This window comes from Cupressus sempervirens, chromosome 2, assembly GCF_028749045.1.
Source record: "Cupressus sempervirens isolate cs-2001-9-10 chromosome 2, ASM2874904v1, whole genome shotgun sequence".
Lineage (NCBI taxonomy): Eukaryota > Viridiplantae > Streptophyta > Pinopsida > Cupressales > Cupressaceae > Cupressus > Cupressus sempervirens.
Window position 1 is genome coordinate 421161736 of NC_143119.1, and position 23473 is coordinate 421185208.

General features: G+C 37.5%; 1 protein-coding gene across 1 annotated transcript in view; it reads right to left on the bottom strand.

The window, feature by feature from the left end:
• Window positions 1–853: 853 nt before the first annotated feature.
• LOC149572887 (uncharacterized) overlaps window positions 854–23473 on the bottom strand; it is a 184396-nt gene continuing 161776 nt past the window's right edge. Inside the window, exons 17-25 of the mRNA XM_089813992.1 lie at window positions 3758–3916; window positions 3571–3674; window positions 3305–3480; window positions 2778–2970; window positions 2375–2474; window positions 2101–2269; window positions 1909–1991; window positions 1576–1652; window positions 854–1464 (exon numbers count right to left, since the gene is read on the bottom strand). Of these exons, the coding sequence (XP_089670118.1) occupies window positions 1284–1464; window positions 1576–1652; window positions 1909–1991; window positions 2101–2269; window positions 2375–2474; window positions 2778–2970; window positions 3305–3480; window positions 3571–3674; window positions 3758–3916 (1242 nt within the window). The 3' untranslated portion in view covers window positions 854–1283. The remainder of the gene's footprint in view (window positions 1465–1575; window positions 1653–1908; window positions 1992–2100; window positions 2270–2374; window positions 2475–2777; window positions 2971–3304; window positions 3481–3570; window positions 3675–3757; window positions 3917–23473) is intronic.

The following is a 23473-nucleotide window of genomic DNA, read 5'->3' on the forward strand; positions in this document are numbered from 1 at the left end:
GTGAATATATGATTAGCATCAATATCAACTAAGTTAGTTATGTTTATTGTTAAACTACATCTCCTTGAGGCACCGATTACGAGAAGGTATTGTGGGTCGACTTAGGTAGGGTCATGTGCCTTTAAGCGACATGCCCTTTGGTCATGGTATATAAGGATAATGCGATTCTAGTTAAAGGACACACAACAATATATCAAGTCTGTTCCTTAAGAAACTCTGCCACAAATGGAATACATGCTGAGATAAATAATTATTTCAGAATAACAATTAATATTGTCATCTCATTTCAAAGGTCAGGGATTAAGGAAGATTTGAACAGCAAGTTATAAAGGTATTATCTCAGATCTGATTAGTATAGAATTTGCAGAAACTTTACATCTCTAAGGAGACTCATAAGGGCTGACATTGTTGTGCAGGTTATAGCCATCTTCAAAATGGAGGAACAGTTCCAGAAATTCATGCAGGAAGGAAAAGGACTACTGACTAAGAAGGAACTGAAGTGTGGATTCACTACTATGAAGGAGAAAGATTGCAGCACTGTTGAAGACGACTTCAATGTCCCTTTGTCGCAGTTGGTGCAACAAATCCGAAGGGAAGACAACTGGAGGGCAAGAGGATCAAGAGTGGAGGGGCTGAGCATGATATTTATGTCTTCTCTGAGGTTCATTACATCGGAGTCTGGTGAAGAGTAATATAGTTTTACTAATCTATATGCTGTAGTGTCATTTCTAGTGATGTAATATGCTGCAAACTCTTCGTTCCAGCCGATGCGCTGTTTTTGTGCTTCACTGGTACTCTGAACTTACTTGTAATCTCTTTTTGGCTCCTTGATATGCAATAGTAAAGGAGTAAATGAATGCAACACAGTGGTTTAAATCTCTATTCATGTCAGAACATCGTTCTTAAATACAAATTCTAGTGACTTGCTAATATTCAATCCAATATAGATACTAGCTGTAACAATAGATTACCTTGAATATATCTTCCAAAATAGACCAAAAAGGTTCCCTTACCCTCTCAGCACCTATCAACTTGTTGGTGCATATAATTCCTTGCACTCATAATCGACATGAAAATAGAGCAAATGAAACATAACCAACCAATAGGTCCATCATTTGACATCTTGTTATGTTTATGAAAAGAAACAGTAAGTAAAAGGAAGCAACTAAAATCTAAAATGTTTCCACTTAAATGAAAACAAACTGCACAGATGATTTAACAGAAAGAGATTAGCCACCAAGTTACAACTCTTCCTTTGTACAGTGCATTTGCGAAAGTGAAAGCTAATTGATCTTTGGTTTGGGTCGTTTAGATTTCGTGAAGAACCATAGTACAGCTACACCCAATATCATTGCAGATAAACCAAAGATCTCATTTCTGTCAAATTGTACTCCCACCTTACGTTGGCGAGTACAATGAAATGGATGCAAGGCAGCAAGTGTGGCATTTGTAGTCTCCACGAAACTGTTGCACAGCAGAGCATTAGACAAAACCAAAGTGGATAACAGCATTTAGAAGAGATAATAAATAATTAAAAGAGGAAAAAAAGATTAATACTCAAGAGTAGTTTATTACTGTAGAGATGCATCTTCAAGCACTCGAAGCAACCTCATAGAATCTGCATAACGCATTTCCCCAACTGCCCCTGCAATCTGTGTATGAGACAAGATCTCTGAGCATCAAATTTGATATGTTTGTAAACATCTGGAAGTGGCAGGTCAGGCACACTCCACAGAAATGACCCAGGTTCAAAATAGACCACTCACATGCCCCACATGTGATTTGCTTTAGTTAGGCAAAGCAAGCAGAATCAACTACTCCCCCAAAACAATGGGATCTTATTTACCTAAAACCATTAGATACATATTGCAAGAAATATCTTAGATGCACAAAGGAAAAAAAACTTACTCGTCTCCAAAGGCTAACAACTGTATTGTAACTGATAACCAATGAATGCTCCTGAACCTTGAAAGCTCTGAATGTATAATCACCTTAACGTAAATTAAGTCAAAACAATTTCAAATGATACGTGAATCACTAGCCAGTGAACACATTAAAGTAATTTACATACTGTGCAGAAGCATGTATAAGCAAGGATACTAGTACGCTCCATTATCAAACGATCAATTGCAGAATTGACAAGATTAACAGACTCGTCAAGACTGGTTATGATATAATTTCGAGCTACAATATCTGCTTGAAACAATGATATATGCCACCCTGATGAGGTGCTAGCAAAAGGATTGCATCCCACAGACCATACCCAATCCTGTCCAAGCAAGCATGTTGATCAATGGACATGATTCCAATGCACAACACCATTATGCTTATACAAGTGAATAAGAGCAAGTAGCTCGAGTGGTACTTTGCTCACCTGAATTGCATTTTCGTGAGCATGGCTGTATGTCAGATGAAGTGGCACCAGACCAGCTAGATGTTCAGCAGCTGCTGCTAGGCCAGCTTTTATAGGATTCCTGTGAAAGTATAGTAAAATCCAACAAAAAAATGAGAAATGAAATTTTTTAAGTCACAACAATCCTTTTAAAAACAAGATACATAAACTTCAAATTGCAACTATGAAATCTCAAAGAAAACCAGGAAAATGCCAATAAATGTAGTAATTATACCTTTAGAACAATTCTTAAGCTAAGGGGCAAATGCGTGATATTTTCAAAGTAATATAATTTTAATATTTGAATTTCATATATGGACTTCAACAAATATCACCTTTCCAAAAATGGTATGCATGAGGAACATAATTTGAGAGCTAAGCTCACCTCAAGTCCCATAATAACGATTGGCCATTGCATTGCAGGTGACTCTCCCAATCAGACTGATCTGACTGCACAACAATAACCATATCTGGAAGTGCCTTTGCCTGGTAATGTTTGTCTATAAGAAGAGGTTCCCCTTGTTGTATAAACCAGAAAACTGGAACTTCCAGAGTAGACCGACTATTAGACTGTGCCCCTTCAGAAGACACAAGCACAAAATATTAAGGTGACTATGTCAAGCACACCCTTATCAATCAAAGAAAACAAACTAAAGCCACATGAAAAAATTGTACTAGAAATATAGCTTCTACACTTAACCGCAACAAATTTTCAACAATTGTTTATCAGAAAGATTTTTTAACAGCTTGTGATCAAGTAATATGTTTCAGGCCTGGCCAAAAGCAATTAAGAAGAATGATGTATCATTTTGAAACAATAATCTCAAATCTAAGGTCATTATTAAATTCAGAATTGCTACATTTAAGCCTCAAAAACATGAGTGGACTCATGTACACTGCTGAAAAATGCACCTCTAAGTGATCCCCCTTGACTCAGCCTTTGCAACTGATCCTGCAGAATAAATGAATCAAGATAACTTCGAACAGTTGATCTATATGTTCCATTCACAAGCAAAACTGGGACAGTGGCTGCACGTCGTGCAATTGAGAATGCCATTGCCAAGGCAGGGTCCTCTGAAAGTGCCAACCTAGCCAGCCTCAAAATAATCAGATGTTTCAACTTCAGCAGATTGTATCCAACAATTTTTCACATGCCTTGTAAAGAAACATATACTTACATATGAGTAGTAAACTGAGACTTCTGAGAAGGAACTAAAAGAGATGTCAGCCCTTGCATTATGGCGCTTGTTTCCACAGGCAATAGATCTGCACGTTTTACTTTCTGCCACAACAGATATCAGTTCAGAATAAGTCAATTTAACCTCTAAATATTCAGAGAAACCTTCTCCAAATGATAAAGCATACCTCCTGAGTGATGAAAAAGAGCTGAAAAGATACTTTTTCATAGTAATGGAATGCTCCTTCAGCACTAGAAGGTGCAACAATGTGTCTCATAGATCCCCAAAAAATGGCACCGAGATGAGAAAGGAATGAGTCACGTGCAACTGTATAATTCTGTACATCCTGAATATATTGAAACAAATTTTAAGAGGCAACCAATAGCATTAAATAAATTGAGAAAGGAAGAAACATTGCATATTGCAGCAATTGTTACTCTTATTAAAATTTTAATCACAAATTGGCACCATATCTAATTGAGACATTTACCAAGAATGGGTCAATTATTTCCCAAAGCCAGAAGTAAGTCTTAAGCTCAACAAATAGAACAAAAGTTTCTCTACCGTGAATTACCCAGGCTTTTTCTATCTCATAGGTGTGTGTCCAAAAAATACGTGATGCCAACAAGTTCTACACAGGAAAACTTTTGTGTCCAAAAAATACGTGATACCAACAAGTTCTACACAGGCAAACTTTTCTCTTCTCACAAGTTTTCAAAGGCACTTCCTATTTGATTTTCTTCAGTTCCAGTAGAGTTGTAATATTCCAACAGAAAAATCTCATAACTTAAATCTAAGTGGCCGATTTGGATGCCGATGCAGATGCGGGTACAAGAATTGGGTTGGCGGATGCATGAAATTTGTTTTGGGGGGTTTTGGATGCATTTTGGTGTGTTTATATAGACATGGAAAGAAATGCATGAAATATGCAAAATTAAATTTGGGTCAAGTAAACACACTGCATGGCAAACGATAATTGATAGTAAATTAATTTTCCTAGTAGTAAATAAAGGATTTGTAAAAAATAGAGAAGGTATTTATGATGCAAGTGTGAACAGAATGCCCAAGTACTGCTAAACATAGGACCAACCAAGCTCAGGGAACTTAAACCAATTCATTCAGCTTTCAAAGTCTCCATTGATCCCTAATTCTCATGATCAGATAGTTAATGTCAATAATTTGAATCGAATTCTGGCATGGGCAGCAAAAATCTATATTGTTATCATTATCAATGATTAAGTATGCACTAGTGTCCACCCAACTAACCTTGGCAAGGTGCTTTTCAAAATGCATTCTCCCCACCCATACATCTGCAAACCCTGATGAATCGAATCTAGCAAAGTAAATAGATGAAAATGTTTTGCATGGGGTCATCTCAGGTTCTGCAAATTAAGGTCATCTACAGTTCTTGGTATGCATCCTTTTGGCCTTTTGGCATCCTGGGCCCTGCATGCATCTGGATGCTCATGGATGCTCTCTTGGTGCCTACAGGAAGCACACCAGCGCCCTGTGTATGCTTTGTGGATGCACATCTTGGTGCCTACAGGGCACTGATGCGCTTCCTGTAGGCACCAAGAGAGCACCCAGAACACATCCCGCACCACAATGCATCCGCATCCAGGAAAGCATCTGGTAACTAAGACTTAAACCATAGCTCATATGGAGATATTAGATACAATTTAAGTTAATGCATTTGATGAGTGGAATTCAGTGAAGCAATTGTATCTTTCTGTAAATTCTTTTGATATTTCTATTTCAATAATCAAACAGTTACTATATTTCCTTACCTATCCCCTCTTTCTATTTGTATACACCATGTGCGTGTCCAATTACTCTATGATATTGAAAATGTTGCCAATAACTGAGCTGCTAAATCTTCATCCATCATTTGAAGAAATCCACAAGTTGTCTAGTAGCTTACCACAATAAAAAATATTCACTGTTGCAGTAAGGGTGTATTTGAAATATGATCAAGGAATTTAAGCAATTATCCATACATGGATGTACTGTATATTCTGAAAAGAAACCATCATTTATACCAACAATAAACCAATGTAATTCTTAGAGATATAGAACAAATTGCACCTCCAACAACTCCATTTGAGCATCATGAGTAAGAAAAGGGTCACCAAAACGTAATTAGGTTGCTGTGTCAATGTAATGTACCCTTCTCCTCAGTGATCATTCAGGTGTTGATTAGCCTATTCTTTTGTCATCCTGGTAGACTACTTTGGAGATATAAGGGATTAGAGGCTAGCATTGTTAACTATTAATTGATGGAGAAACAAATAATCTAATTTTGAGCCCATAAAACAATATTTCAAGGGAAAAGTTGCTTTGGGTTATAAAACATAAAGTGACTCAAGTTATGAAATAAAGTCATAAAGTGACTTTATCATGAAGGAAGAGTTACAAAATGAATTTTATTTTATTTATTAAGTCTTTTAGAAGTGGGACGAACATTTTGAAAGCAGAGAAAAGTTAATTACAAATCGCACATTGTAATTTGAGGTCCAAAGGCAGTTTACAGAAAATATATATGGAGTTTCCTTCCTTCTCCAATTATTATGATATGTCGATTTGATACTTCATAGTTTCTTTATTCATGCTGGTTTGCCAGTAGCATCCACATCTGCAGATGGAAACCCTTAAATATTTGTAGGTTAGGCAGAAATCCAACACTACTCGAGAGGTGGGCTCACTCAGGGTTCATCACTGAGCAGATTTGCATCATTTTAAACAGGTTTTGGAGAAAAAAATATGCATGTTCTCTTAAATTTTGAACCAAAATGCAAGAATGCAATATACAAAAACACAAAAACAGATGACAATACATTATCCTGGGAAAATCCTCCACTTGAGAGTGAAAAACTCAGCCCTGTGAAAGATAGATCCTTTATTTTATGCTCAAATCAAATACAATGTTCTCAAGCTTATGATTGTTAACTCTTAATAATCAATCAATAAGCTTTATTCAATCACTTCTGCTATGTAAATGCAGAATATATAATGCTACAAGTATCTCACAGATACTTCAGATGATGAGAACATCTTACACACATAAGTTGATCGCACCCATCATACACCGAATGATTACGATTCTGTACAAAAGTCACCACTCATAATGAACTATAAATCTGTCATAATCTGTCAAACCAGCTAATGATATCATATCGACCATGTATCCCACTAATCATAGTCCAAACCAAAATACAAGAAATAAGCAAAAACAATCAGGTCTGTAGCAGATCCAGTGATGCCAAAGTCAGTGCCGAAAAACAAGATACAACAACAGTGTTCTCTCTTTAATGAAAAATGTTGCACACACTTCCTTAAATCATCACCCCGCCTCTATCTTTACATCACACTACCCAAAAGGATCATCATGCAGGTAGCCAAGGTGTCAAAGTTCATAGACCCATTATTGCTTAACACCCATTACATAGTATATAACCAGACACACCATTTCTCTCTTTAATGACCATTAGAACATACTCTCCTCTCCCCGTGCTTGGTAGTGCACCAAAAGACTAGTATCGTTGCGAGCCTAGGAGTCACCGCTCAAGGCACATCAAACACCCAACAACAATTACAATTAAGTCGCTCTATTTCATCAGTAATATGAAACAACAATAATAGAAGATGAGCCCAATACGCCTAAAGCCACCAAACATGATTAATTCCACAATGTCATAGCCCAGTAGCACATCATGAATGATAGTAATGGTAATGAAGGAACCGTTTTAATTCCAATGCTCCAGACAGTAAATAATTGGAAACCATGAGAGAACCAATCAATCAGACAACACAACTAAATAAACAATGTGTGGAACCCTTTTGAAGAGGAACCAAAGTATTAGTAGGGATAGATCACCATTAATAATGTGAGAAAGCTTCAAAACAAGTTAACATCAACAAAGAGTTTGCAAAACCATTGCAAATACAAATGATATATCCTAAAGCTACTAAAACATTAACACTCTCTTAGCAAAGGAGATACCATTTACAGATTCCCATGTCATGGAAATTCTCAGCATGACAGTCAAAATGGCTACACCCCTTTGTAAGAAAAGAAGGAAATTATCATGGATTCTCTCAATGTGGTAGCATCATGGATTCACTTAACATAATGTTCACCATGGCTACACATATGAGTAGATCCATCATGGCTACTCCCATGTATGGAAATGCAAATGAGCACAAGGGGGGCACTCTTGGAATCACTCAACCTGGTGTCATCATCTTATAATGACGTTCACCATGGCTACTCCCAGAGGGTGAATAAACACAAGTGATAAGTTATAAAGTTTCACATGACATTTACCATGGCTACTTCTAGAGGGTAGGAAAAGGGCGTTCAGCTCAAACTTCTATCTAACAGAAAAGAATGCATTAACAAGGACTTCCACCTCAAACTTCCCTCTCGCAGAGAAAAATGCATTACAAGGGCCATCCCAAACTTCTCTCTCACATAAAAAGAATGCATTATAAGGGCTTGCACCTCAAACTTCTCTCATGAAGAAGAATGCATTACAAGGGTTGTACCTTAAACTTCTCTCTCAAAGAAGTATGCATTACAAGGGATTTCACCTCGTCTAAGAGAATAATGCATTATAGCACATAATAGGAACAATTGAATGTTGAGACTTCCTCTCAACAAAGACTCACAACAAGGGCAGCATTCTCAGATTACCACAATAACATACAATTGGATCCAATGTTTGACTAAACAATGAGCTTTAACAATCACATTGCTAAAGTGAGCTTAGTGATACTCTGCAAAGGATTTGGCAATTTTCATATGCCGCTTAAGCTCCCTCTAAATCTTCAATCACTTGAACGAACCTCCTGACCACATTATTCAAGGTTGCCTGTCCTCCTTGACCTCATCAAATCACCTTATATAAAAAGTTTGTGGGAGCTATCAATGTCAAATCTAGAGGAGTTGTGCAATTTTGTTCTCTACAACATTGTGAGCCACTTAACTAACATTTACACTTTTTCACTAAAGTCTCTCTTGATCCATGTTGCCTCAAAGATTGCAAGGAAGTTCTCAAAAATTAACTCCCTCTGAGTATCATTCCCTCCTCTTAGAAGAGACTGGTTGCAAGACATTCTAAGTCTCCATTCTTTAGCCTGCATAATTACCTCAGAAGTCGCATCAAGTTTTTCCTCCTTAGAATGCAATCTCTCATTATCTATATAGGCACATTGCACCCTTGCTACAGGCTCAACAATGATTTGTGTCTTCATACGATAGGAAGCAAACCTCCACCCATAATGGAGATGAGGACAACTCAGAAAATGACCTTTAAAATCACTCAGATCAAGTAATTCAGTCTTTGCAACTAGAAATAAGTCACTAATATGTCTCTTGTACTGATTTCCTTGAATTCCTTATGTAGTCTCTCATCATCCCGTTGCTTATCAACTCATCCTGCAACCAAGAGGGATTAAAAATAATTCAAAGAATCAAACTATCCTGAAGAGAAGTATACAGACCAGTGCTAAAAGAATACATGAATAACTATTTTAAGATTCACAGACATTATCTAGAAGTATGAAGTACTTATCTCTTTATAGGCACTAGCTTCTCCTTGGATCAAAAGGTAAAAAACACAAGCTCCTACAAGATTTTAAGAATTGTCCAACAATCCCAATGAACACAAATACATCTGAAACTAAAATCTCAAATTTGTTGTAACAGACTGTGCAACTGAAGCAAGGAAACAGAGTCTCTGAGCTTCACACAATGCCCTCTAAAATGACTCAAACAGTTTAAGTCAAAATAGATGACTTCAATAATCTGAAATTCTCAGCAAACTAAGACCAAGTTCTAAACAAATCTTAGTATTGAGCTCATTGCTAATCAACCAGCGACCGCCAAAAAGACTTCTTTCACTCTTTTTCAAAATATTGAAATATAAATCTCCACAGAAATAATAGTGTTACTTTACACTGAAGACTTCTGGTATCCAACAAAAAATAGGCAACTACCTTGTTAATCACTTCAGAATACTTAAACTAGACTGATATCAGCCACATTCATCATCATTACATATGTAACAGCATAAATGAATTCTTGATTCTATGCTGACTAAAGTTCCAATCATGCAACTAAACCATAGTTATAAAATCATACCTTCACCATAGAAGTAAAACCAGCAGCACAAAATCAAAACAACTAATTTTGGACTCGGAAAATCTATAAGAAGAACTCTTCTTAGAATAAAAACTAATGCAGATTCCACAATATAAATGACACATTTAAATTTAGAGAAGTAATAATTTCAGAATCCTTTTGAATTGTCACCAGGTTTTTTATGAGGTCAAGCAACATCAACGTTTACAACAGCAGCTTGATGTTTTGGTCTTCATAAACAATCTTTGGCAAAGTGGCCATCCTTGTCACATCCAAAACATAGAATTCTGGAGTCATCCTTGTTCTTCAGTTCAGGAGCTGAATCAGAATCCTTATCTCTATTTCTCTTGAAATTGTCTTTTCTCCATTCACTTCCTTTTCTTTATAGATGTATAAGAAACAACAACAGGATCTTCTTTGTGGTGAGATTCCCACCATTTCCTCTTGCCTCGAATCTGCATTCCTCTTGAATGCAATCAGCTCTCAAGCAATCAAACATGGGAAGTTCATCTCTTCCACTAAACCATTGAATGAAAGTATCCAAGAGTAAGAAAGGCCATATATGGCCAACATAACCAGGTCTTTGTCCTCAATAGATTCTACACTAGCATTTTGTTGATCCTTCAATTCTACGATCCTCATAAAGAAAGATACAAGAAGTTCTCCTTTAGCCATCTTAATATGTAGGAGTTGATATCTCAATGCTAGAGCTCTACTAATGTTCATGGATTCGTATAAACTTTGAAGACTCTTAAACATCTATTTAGCTGAATTCAACTATGATATGATAGGTAACAGATGATGCTTAATACAATCAATCAACATCTCTCTTGTCATGATATTATTCTTCCTCCATTGAACTTTCTTGGTGTCATTGGAAGGTTCAGCTACATCAGCCTTCAGCTACATCAGCCTTCACGTAGTTGAAAAGCTCATTCTCTTCAAGAGCAATAAGAACTATGAATTTCCCTGAGATAAAGTTGGATGCAGTTGCACCATCTAGCCTGTCTTTAACTTTTGAATTCATTCACAATTGTTGGAAGCTGAAAAAAGAAAACTGACAAAAGAGAAAAAGAATGATTCAATGCTTAAAAATTTCCGGTTCTGGATTGTTTCCTTAGACCTGCTATGATACCATGTTGAATTTTGAACCAAAATGCAACAATGAAATATACAGAAACACAAAATTAGATTGACACTAAATTATCCAGGGAAAACCCTCCACTTGAGGGTGAAAAACCCAACCCCACAAAAGATCGATTCTTTATTTTATGCTCAAAACAAATACAATGTTCTCCAGCTTATAACTATTACCTCTTACCCCATGTCTTCATGCGGCTGCTTAACTCCAATTTTTGTTTAATTTTAAGCAGTTAATAGTGTTCCCATGCATATTTTAAATCATGTGAACTGGATTAAATAGAATCTTCTCCTATTTAAGTAGAGCAGCACCTGCTTAAAAAATAAAAATAAGCATTGAAGAAAAGGAGGGGCTTGAAATAAGAAGCCACTGCTAATTGGAAAAAATATATGGCTTCACAATTTGTTTTCCCTCCTTTAGTTTGCCTGCAATTTTTTTTTTAAATCATTTTTATTTATGGCTTCTATTTATAATAGTTTTTAAGATAACTGTTCAAAAAATAAGAAGCCAAAATTGATAAGCATGGGACCACCAGCTCCACAAATAGATGCTAAAAAACTGAGCAGCAGCTGTTAGCCAAAATAAACTTAGCAGCTGCATCAGAACCTACCATTAACAATCAATCAATAAGCCTTATTCAAAGTTCAATCACTTTTGCTATGTGAATGCATAATATACAATGCTACAAGCATCTCACAGATACTTCAGATGATAACATCTTACACACATAAGTCAATCATCCATCAATCATACATAGAATGATTGCGATTCTATAGAAAAGTCACCACGCACAATGAACTATCAATCCATCATAATCTCTAACACCAACTAATGATATCATATTGATCTTTCATCTCACGAAGCACAATGTGTATCCCACTAATCACACTCTAAATCAAAATACAGTAAATAAGCAAAACCAATCAGGTTTCTAGGAAACCTAGTGATACAAAAGTCGATGCCAAGATACTAAAAACGGGATACAACAACAATATTCTCTATTTAATTGAAAATTCCACACTCAAATCATCACCCCACACGATAAACTCAATATTTACACAACACTGCCTAGAAGGAACATCATTTAGGTATCCAAGGTGTCACAGTTTGTAGACCCATTATTGATCAACAGTTACACAGTATATCAATAGATACATTGTTTCTCTCTAAAATGGCTAACAAATCTACTGTTATTGTGTATGGTAATCTTGCTATGGTTGTTGCACTTATCGATTACATGTTTCAGATTTAATAAGGTTGATAAAAGTTCTTTTAATTAGATAACTAATTCCCCGCCCCCTTCTCAGTTATCTTGGTGGACTTTACTTTACTGTCAGCTCATTGTTGGCAATTTGGCTAGGGTAGATATGATAGAGTTGTCATTTATGGAGTCAGCAGATCATAAAGATACATTTTGTTGGAGGACTTAAAAAATTGTCTATCATAAAGGTTATTTGTCAGTAAGGCACAGTTTTGATTGGCAAACTTCACAAAGACATTATTGGCACATGCGTAGTTACTTGGTGATAGTACAATATGTCAGGATACCATACCTAAGTGCGCAAATTAGTACGGTCAATACGGAAAGAGATATTATGGTTTTTCCAGTTGCAGTTATGAACAGACAAAAACAGGACAGGGTTAAGGAATCGGATATTTTATGTTAAGGAATTATTTTGTTTACCAAAATAATTACTTGACTAATTAGGGACGACATCCTAGATGTTAACCCTAAGTGGGCAAAGTATAAACTTATAATTTGGGACACGAGTGGAAATATGAAGGCTGACACTAACAAATATTATGAAATATTATGGTATAAAGGAAAGATTTGAAATGCGAGGTGAAGTGTGGTTATTGTAATAACTATGTTATGGTTTTTGTGATGCAAATTTTGTGATCGGAGCTGTAAGAGGCAGTATATACGAAGTTGGCACAGTGAGATACAAAAATCATATCAGATATTGAAGATATCAGCATTGAGAAAGAGGTTATTGTATCTATACTTTTGTGTACTAAATATCATTGTATATTATATGTTTGGGCAGTGGGCTCATCTTGCATACATTTTGTAATTCTAATAACAACTCCTAATAGGATTGAGGCACCTAACAAGGCCTAGTCCTCTAACAAGGACTGAGACACTATACATATATCATAGACTCCTAACAAGGTCAATCTCTTTCATAAGATACTTTTGATCAGTGGATCATTTTGTGGGACCATCCCCACTGGGGTTTTCCCTTGTCCAGGGTTTCCCTAGTTAACAAAATATGGTGTTACGTCTTGCATTGCTTTATGGTTATGTTTACTATTCAGCTTAATTAGTTTATTTACTTATGCAAGTTATAGGATTGTAAATGATATCGATAGTTGGGCAAAAGTTTGTGGAATACTGATTCACTCGCCCTGTCCCTCCTCCCCCAATCTCAGTATTTCCTATTTCTAATAGGTGTCACAGTTTGTAGACCCATTATTGATCAAAAGTTACACGGTATATCAACAGATACATTGTTTCTCTCTATAATGGCCATCAAAACAGACTCTTCTCTCCCTATGCTTGGAATTGCATTCAAAGACTACTCTCATGAAAGCCCTCAGAGCAAACCAAACACCCAATGATAGTTACGATTAAGTTGCTCTGTTTCATCAGTCACATAGACCCCTCTTAGACCTTTAATATGAAATGGTAATATTTGAAATGTCCTTTGTCGGATTTGATTAGAAATGCTACACTTGAACTACAGAAATTTTGTCAAACAGCTGTCCAGTAATCAAATTCTTAAGGTAATATTACCTCTGTCAGGTACTGTATTGATTTCTCACATAAATAATATGAATCAACTAGTTTAACTTATGAAGTCAAGTTCAGAATCATATTTTGAGGAAAACACTATATTGCAGAAATAGTCTATAACTAGACTAATAAACCGGCACCATTTATACACATGAGAATGGTAAGTTTCTGAATGCAGACATTAAAGATTTCACAATGTTTGGATTACGAATGGACAATAAGTATACAGACCCATTAACAGTGTGAGGACCATTGAGGATGACTGGTGATGTCAGAATGTTCTTCCTACACTCACATCCTGATGTCTGCAATAGTTACTATGTTACCGACTGTGATACGCCCACCGAATGGTAGTATTATCCATTCACCCTCTCACGTTCACAATGGCTTAAGTGCCCGAATGTGTATCCATGTGGAATGACGACATTACCTTTCTAAGCTATGTTATTGCACCCGACTCTCTACTAGTCTAATGTATGAGCGATACTGAAGATACTCCCACCTAAACTGTTAAAGCCTATAGCCTGGTTGTCGCTTCTAGTTAATGGAATTTTGTGTAGGAAGCTATTCTAAATCAAGTCGACCCCTTGTCCAGTCCTCTTAACCACTATATAGTGAATCCAAAAGTTTGATGCTAAACAATGCAGTCACAACTGAATGGGATGGAAGGTACTCATGTGGGAAATTATATCACTTCCCAGAAGTGATTGTTATTTCTTTTTACCATTCAAACTTAAACATTCCTACTGACCTATACGTGTTACTTAAAAGTTTTCAGATACTAGAATACTCCTTGTCATTGCTTTCCCAATACTTAAAGATCTTAATCAACCTGGAAACATAACATAACTCTGAAGTGTAGATGGTGAGAAGCTAGGTTTGCGTCCAGTCTCACTCCTTTTCCTTAAGGGGTTTCGTCCTTAGGAAATACCCAATCACATTTAAGCAACCTTTAGGTTTTGTAAGAATAATATATATTCATTCCTAGTGTCAATCCCAAGGCAAGAAGCTTTCTTAAGTAACCTCAAAGTGTGAGGAGATGCAAACAACTTAGCAATGTGGGATAAAAGACTATTTTGTCTTTTAGTCAATTAAGTCATTTTGTCCTAAAGTGACTTTAAATAATAAAGTACTTTATATTTCAATCCCATAAAATAAAGTGACTAAAACCTTAGGATTTCCCATTTAAATCTCTTCAACTGAAACCCAAACTCCTGTGATTAGCTAGCATCCTAAAACATATGTTGTTAGCCTACTGGATGGAAAGATAGACCAACTAGGTGCCATTAAGGCTAGCACGGAAGAGAGGACATTACAATCCTCCCTTCCCGGGATTGCTTGCCCTCAAGCAATCTCAATGTCGAATGCTGTAAGATTGACTCACTTTCTCAAGTAGCTTCCTCATAAGGTAAATCCTTCCAGGGAATCAGATATTCCTTGATGACCCTGTTACGCAACTTTCTCTCTCTGACCTCTATCACCTCTACTAGAACTAATACAAGCTTCCCTTCCTCATCGAGCAGAGGCAACTCCATGGAGGGTACTGTATGCTGGCCAATCGCTTTCTTGAGGCATGAAACGTGGAACACATTATGAATTATGTTGTCCTCAGGTAAATCTAGCTCATAGGCGACCTCACCAACCCTCCTAGTGATGCAATATGGACCAAAAACTCTGGGCTGAAGTTTTTGAGACCCACTCTTCAAGGAACTATGTTTGTATTGTTGGAGATGGAGACAAACCATGTCACCCAACTCAAAACTCTGCTCAATCCAATGGCGATCAACGTACATCTTTGGTTGATTCTAGGCCAATAGAATGTTCTCCCAAAGAGACCTAAGGATATCCTACTAACTTTGTATCCAATCCCCTGCAAGAGGTACCCTGTTGTCCTACAAAGCCAAGTCTATGAATGACAGGAGCTCACTGCCATAGAGAGCACAAAATGGAGACATTTGAATGGACATGTGGTAGGACACAATACTCTCCTAAATACAACCACTTAACCCAAGCCCTCTATTGTCCTGCTACATAGCTTCGGAGATAACCTTCCACCCATTTGTTAACTATCTCAGTCGGTCCATCCATCTACAGGTGATAACTCGTGTTGGGTGTCAACTCTGTACTGGTCAATTTGAACGTTTCCTACCAGAAAGTGCTAAGGAACTTGCTATGCCTGTCGCCAAAATGGTGAGGAAGACCGTGTAAACAAAAAACCTCTTGAAAGAATAACTCAGCTACTTGAGAAGCAGACCAACCTGCTACTATGGTGAAGAAGTCAGCGAACTTCATTAATCTATCCACCACCACAAAAATAAAATCCCTGCCCTACACCCTAGGCAACCCCGTAATAAAATCCATGGAAATACTCTCCCATTTTTGTGTCAGAATGGGGAGAGGCTGTAATAACCCGGCTGAAAACTCATGCTCTAACTTGTTCTATTGACAACTCTAACATTCCCTGCTATGCTGGAGGGCATCGTCCTTGAGACCCTTCCATGAGAATCTTTCCTAACCTGCCTATAGGTTTTGAAGAATCCTAGGTGTCCTGCTGATGGTGCATCATGTAGAGTTTCCATAATCTTACTTTTGAGTTTAGATCCTAGTACGAGGTAAATACGGTCCTTATAGAAAATCAAATCATCTATTACCTTATACTTGTTGTCCTGAAGCTATCCATCCATAATCTGGCATGCTTGAGTATTCTTAGAATACTCAACCAACAACTAAGATTTCCAATCTTCTGAAATCTCGGATATAGCACAACATTTTGCTACTGAGGGTCTCCTGGAAAGTGCATCAGCAACTAAATTGTTCTTACCTTTGACATACTCAATGTCAAAATCATATGCCTGAATCTTGCTGACCCACTTTTGTTGTCTCTCATTAAGATCCTTCTATTTAAGGAAGTAGCGCAAACTACTGTGATCCGTCCTAACTGTGAATTTTCCCCCCACTAGGTACTATCTGAACTTGGCTAGAGCATGCATATTAGCCAACATCTCCTTATCATAAGTGGAGTACAATCTCTCACCATCCTTGAGATTCCTGTGCTCATAAGCAATCAAGTGCCTATCCTACATAATCATCGTGCCAATATCACTCCCTAAAGCATCACACTCAAGAACAAACGATCAAGAGAAATCCAATAGTGCCAAGATTGGCATGTTCTCATCACCTATTTAAGCCTATCAAAGGTCTCCTCTGCCTCAACTATCCATCTGAAAGCCCCTTTTCGTGTGAGGTTGGTGAGGGGAGCCGCAATCTGAGAGAAACCTCTAGCAAACTCTTGTAGTAAGAGCAAAGACCCATGAAGCCTCTCAAGCCTGATACATTCCTCGATGGTGGCCAATCTAGCATTGCCTGAATCTTTTCTTGATGTACCTTCACTCCATCTACACTAATCACGTGACCAAGGTAAAGGATCTCGGTCAATCCTAACTCACATTTGGACTCTTTTGCAAACAACAAGTGCTCCTCCATGATACTGAGGACCTCATCTAGTTGTTGTAAGTGCTCCTCCCATGTTCTGCTGAAAATCAATATATCGTCAAAAAATACTAATACTCTCTTTTGCAGTTGCTTCCTAAAGATGTGATTCATGTAGCATTGAAATGTAGCTGGTGCATTAGTGAGTCCAAATGGCATCACCAAGAACTCGTAGTGACCATAGTGACATTGGAAGGCTGTCTTATGCACATCCTCCTAGCAAACCCATATCTAATGGTATCCAGATTTGAGATCTATCTTTGAGAAGTAAACTGCCCCATGTAACTCATCCAGTAGCTCATGAATGCAAGGGATTGGGTACCTGTTCTTGATGGTCCTCTTGTTGAGAGCACGATAATCAATACACATGCATAGAGTGCCATCCTTCTTCTTCACTAACACAACTGAAGAAGCAAAGGGACTGGAGCTAGGTTTGATGTGTCCCATATTGAGAAGTTCCTTAATCATCTTTTCTATCTCCTCCTTATAATGCCTGGGATGATGATAAGGTGTCGTGATGATGGGTTTGGCACCCTCCTCCAACTCAATGATATGCTCGAACCCTCTGTCTAGGGGAGTACCTAGAGGTATGTCCTCAAAAATTCTCTAGTCTTATCAAGCACTGACTGAATGTCAATATGAAGCTACTGTCCTGAGTCTAAGGTAACCTTAGAGGAAATGAAACAGTGTGTTGCCCACTTCATGTCATCATGCCTCATAATGGCCTCCATCCTGTGGACTGAAATCAACCTGGGTTCCCCTTCTGGCATAGCCTTGAGGATCACCTATCGGCCATCCTGTAAGAACTCCAACTACATCTTCTCGTGATCAACTGTATATCGACTTATGGTCTATAACCACTGTCTCCCCAACATGGCATCTAGTCCATCTAAATCCACCACATAAAATTTTGCCTCAAGAAGGAAATCATCAAAATGGATCGGGAGTCCTGACACCTTCCTTGCGCATCTCAATCTCTCGCCTCCTGCCACCCTAACCTCAAACTCAGGTATGTCATCAATTTGTAACCTCCTCTTGGTAACCTATCGTGAGCTTATGAAATTATGTGAGGCACCTGTATCCAAGAGATATATAATACGTTGTCCTCTAACAATTCCTTTCAAACGAAAGGGGTGTCCTGTGGGATTACTAGAAAGCGATGCTATGATAGGAGGTTGTCCCTAGGTACCTTCCTTCTTCCTCCCTCTAGGTTGCCGATCCTCGTTCTCCTCATCACTGCCATCAACATCGCTACCCTCCTATTGCTCATCCTCCTCTAAAAGCACCTCTACATAATGTATCTTGCCTTTGCCAAGGCATCTATGATCCGGTGTCCATGGCTCTCTGCAAGTGAAGCATAGCTTCTTCCTCTTAAGTTCATTTTGTGTCTCAAAGTCCATCCTAGGAGGTGTAGCCTTATACTGGTTCTTGTTCTTCTAGAATGAAGTGGATCCCTTATACATTTTCTTTGGGGGCTATAATATCGAAGAGGGTGACTCTAGATCGTGTGCAATCTTAATAGCATCATTCAGAGTGTTTGGTTTAAGTACCTTAACCAAACCTCTATATCTATCCTGTAAACCCTCAGTGAACAGCATTTCCTTATGCTGTTCTATCATGTCCAGAACAATCACCGAGATCCGCTGAAACTCGTCAATGAAATCATCTAGAGATCCACCCTGTTATAACTATGCCAAATACCCATAATAGACCTCTATATCCTTTCTATCAAAGCGAGTAATCAGCTTAGAGCTGAAAATCTCATAGGATGTAATGAGACCATGATCCTGGGTAACCAACCCGTGGTGCCACCAATCATACGTCGCACCCTCTAACTGCATCATAGCAAATCGAATGGCTTTTGTCTCTAACATACGTTTAAGTGTTAGGTAAGCGTCTGGCTTGTGAATCCAAGCTCTCACAGATGTCTTACTGCTGCCATCAAAAGTAGGGATAGATAGTTTGTTCTTAGCATGCTTTAAGTCTCTGTTTGGTGCTCTAGGTCTCCTATCTTGCTGTTGTTTATCTAACATCCTTTTCTAATTTAGATATTGGACAAAGGATATATTTTGTTTAAGAGGATCAAGAAACAAATCTCATTCATCATACATTGCCATAACATTGTCTGGTAGTAAGTTTGGTGCCACTGGTGGTGCTACTTCTTTTGCATTAAAAATTGGCATTAAAGGCCTGTCAGTGTTTCATGTGGGAGCTCTAACAACTCGGGGTGATCCCGCCATACTACTACACCGCTGTGATGGCTCGGAGCTCACCTATTAATAGGGGCTAATTGTTGTATATTACTTGCAAGTTGCTGAAAAGCATCAGCTATGTTATTCTGCCCATCTCTAACAGCCCGCAATGTTTCCCTTACTTCTCGATCCGGTTCAGCTTCATTACGTGTCATTTGGATGTTGTTTTCGTGTTTTGCCCGTTCAATCTAATCAAACCTCTTTAGCCTGTTCAACCTATTCACCTACTCCAAAAATTAACTCCTCATCCACTGAATAACTCTCCTCTATGTCAATCTGTTCTGAAGACTCTCCTTGCTCCAGTTGGAGGTGACTGAAATTATTTGGTTTCTTCATCATACGCTGCTGTCATTTTATTTTCTGCTTATCCCATAAGATGGCAAGACCTATAGCTCTGATACCACTAAAATGTCCTTTGTCAAATTTGATCAGAAATGTTACACTTGAACTACAAAAATTTTGTCAAAGAGTTGTCCAGTAATCAAATTCTTAAAGTAATATTACCTCTATCAGGTTACTGTACTGATTTCTCACATAAATAATATGAAACAACTAATTTAACTTATTAAGTCAAGTTCAGGATGATATTTTGAGGAAAACACTATATTGCAAAAATAGTCTATAACCAGACTAGTAAACCGGCACCATTTATACACATGAGAATGGTAAGTTTCTGAATGCAGACATTATAGATTTCACAATGTTTGGGTTACAAATGGGCAGTAAGTATACAGACCCGTTAACAGTGTGAGGGTCATTGAGGATGACTGGTGATGTCAGAATGTTCTTCCTACGCTCACATCTTGGTGTCTACAATAGTTACTATGTTACCGACTGTGATACGCCCACCCAGATGGTAGTATTATCCATTCTCCCTCATAGTGCCCGAATGTTTATCCCTGCGGAATGACAGTGTTACCTTTCTGAGCTACATCATTGCACCCGACTCTCTACCAATCTAATGTATGACTGTTGTTGAAGATACTCCCACCTGAACTGTTACTGCCTATAGCTCGGCTTTCACTTTTGGTTAATGGAATTCCGTGTAGGCAGCTATTCTGAATCAAGTCAACCCCTGTCCAATCCTCTTAACCACTATACAATAAATCCAGAAGTTCGATGCTAAACAATGCAGTCACAGCCGACTAGGATGGAAGGTACTTGTGTGGAAAATTATATCACTGCCCAGAAGTGACTGTTATTTCTTTTCACCATGCAAACTTAAACATTCATACGTTTGTACACATTACTTCTTAAAAGTCTTCAAATACCAGAATACTCCTTGTCGCTACCTTCCCAATAGTTAAAGATCTTAATCAACCTAGAAACATAACTCTGAAGTGCAAATGGTGAGAGGCTAGGTTTGCGTCTAATCTCACTCCTTTTCCTTGAGGGGCTTCGTCTTTAGGAAATACCCAGTCACATTTAAGCAACCTTTAGGTTTTATAAGAATAATATATATTCGTTTGTGGTGTCAATCCCAAGGCAAAAAGCTTTCTTAAGTAACCTCGAAGTGTGGAGAGATGCAAACAACTTAGCAATGTGGGATAAAAGACTATCTCGTCTTTTAGTCACTTAAGTCATTTTGTCCTAAAATGACTTTAAATAATATAGTACTTTATATTTCAATCCCATAAAATAAAGTGACTAAAACCTTTGGATTTCCCATTTAAATCTCCTCAACTGAAATCCAAAATCCTATTACTGGCTGGCATCCTAAAACATATGCCGTTAGCCTATCCAAATGGAAAGATAGATCAACTAGGTGCCATTAAGGCTAGCACAAAGAAGGGGACATTACAATAATAGAAGACAAACACAATGCACCTAAAGCAAGTGAACATGATTGATTCCACTATGTTGTAACCCAATGGCACATCATAAATGACAATGACAATAATGAACAAACCATTTCAGTTCTAATGTTCATGACAGTTGACAATAGGAAGCTATGAGAATAGCCAATCAAATAGAGAATGCGAATGAATAATCAATGTGCAGAACATTTTTTAAAAGGAGCCAAACAATAAAGCAGGAATAGATCACCATAAACAATCTAAGAAAGATTGAGAACAAGATAACATCAGCAAAAAGTTTGCACAACCATTGCAAGCACAAATGATACATCTTGAAGCAACCAAACATTAACATGCTCTGGCATTGTAGCAACAGTATATCTGATGTATCAGCTATGCATGTTTTAAATCAGAATCATTATCAACAGATTTGTGTATTTCCTTGGAAATGTATGTTGTTTCCTTTGCGTGTTTAGTTTGCATGTTGTTATTTCACAATGAAATGAAATGAAATGTGGCAAAAAATGAAAACCTAAATCAAATTTGAAAAAATTTGAAATAGTAATCTAGTTTGGGATATTTCAGTGCTATTATTAAGATAATATCTTATACTTTCTATAATAGTCAACTAATTGTCTGTAGTCCGTCTTTCAGTCTAGATAGGAATGTTTCCTATCCCGTCTCTTTTTTCTTCAGTCCAGATAGGAATGTTTCCTATCCTATCTCTAGTTTTGTTTCTAATTCCGTCTTCAGTCTACGTTGTTTCTTTCAGAAACAACGTCCTTGTAATTCTTTATAAAGAACACATTTGTTCCTCTGTTTAATTAATCAATCATCTGGAAATGCGTTAATCTGCCAACTCTTCTTGAATCTTGTAACATGGTATCAGAGCTAGTACATTATTTCGAAAACTTATAATTTCTTTTGAAATTATCAGTGCATAATTTTTCGAAATTTTTTTGGTGCTCGTTCTTAGAAACCCCCCTAGGGTTTTCGGTCTACAGGAAAAATCCCGAATTCGGGTCTGTTTGCAAATCCCAAATTCGGGTTTGTCTACAAATCATCTCTCAAAATCGCGTCCATTTTTAGTCCCGTCTCAGTCTGTCATCGTGCTCTGGGAAGCAGATTCGACCATTTTTTATCAAGAAATATGAAGTTTTTTCAAGCTTTTTTCAGCTAGGGCCGTTTTTTTTCGAAACCCAAATTTTTGGGGTCGAAAATATATTTTGTTTGCAGATTCTTGTTGGGTTTTTTCAAGAGCTCAACTGGGTTGTTGTGCGTTTTTCTGGGTGCCTCAATTTTTGTGCCTCGATTTTCGAGCCAGCGGATCCAAAAAACGATAGCAGATTCCTTCTGTGTTTTTCGAGCTCTCTTCCGGGTCATTCTCTGATTCTTCTGGGTCTTTCATATTTTTGCTTCGAAGGACGTGCCTTCACAGATTTTCACAGTTTTTCATTGAAAAACGTGCCATGGCATCTCTGACAAATATTCTACTCGAACATAATTCCAAATTCAATGGTCGCAATTATGGAACTTGGAAGTAGCGCATCATTGCAATCTTCGAATATCGCAACACCGCTCAACTTGTTATGGGTGTTACGCAACGTCCAACTTCTCCAGGTCCTAATCAAGGCAAAGCTGCATTTTTCGCCTTCTGAATTTGTTTTTGTTTTTTCTGGGTTTGTTGATTTTCTCCTCAAAAATCATTTCAAGTTGTCTGTAATACGCAAGGTTGTGTGAGATTCTGGGTTTGTTGATTTTCTCCTCAAAAATCATTTCAAGTTGTCTATAATATGCAAGGTTGTGTGAGATTCTGGGTTTGTTGATTTTCTCCTCAAAAATCATTTCAAGTTGTTTGTAATACGCAAGGTTGCATGAGATTCTGGGTTTTACCGTTTTTTCTACAAAAACGAAGTTTTGTAATTGCAACTTATTTTGAGTCATAGCACTCTTCTGGCAAAGCTTCTTGGTTTCAGCATTCTGTAGATCCAGGGAGGGTCTCAATTATCACAGAATGTTCCGACATCCGTACATTGACCATTAAGAGAGGGTATTAAGATAATATCTTATACTTTCTATAATAGTCAACTACTTGTCTGTAGTCCGTCTTTCAATCTAGATAGGAATGTTTCCTATCCCGTCTCTTTTTTCTTCAGTCCAGATAGGAATGTTTCCTATCCTGTCTCTAGTTTTGTTTCTAATTCCGTCTTCAATCTACGTTGTTTCTTTTAGAAACAACGTCCTTGTAATTCTTTATAAGGAACACATTTGTTCCTCTGTTTAATT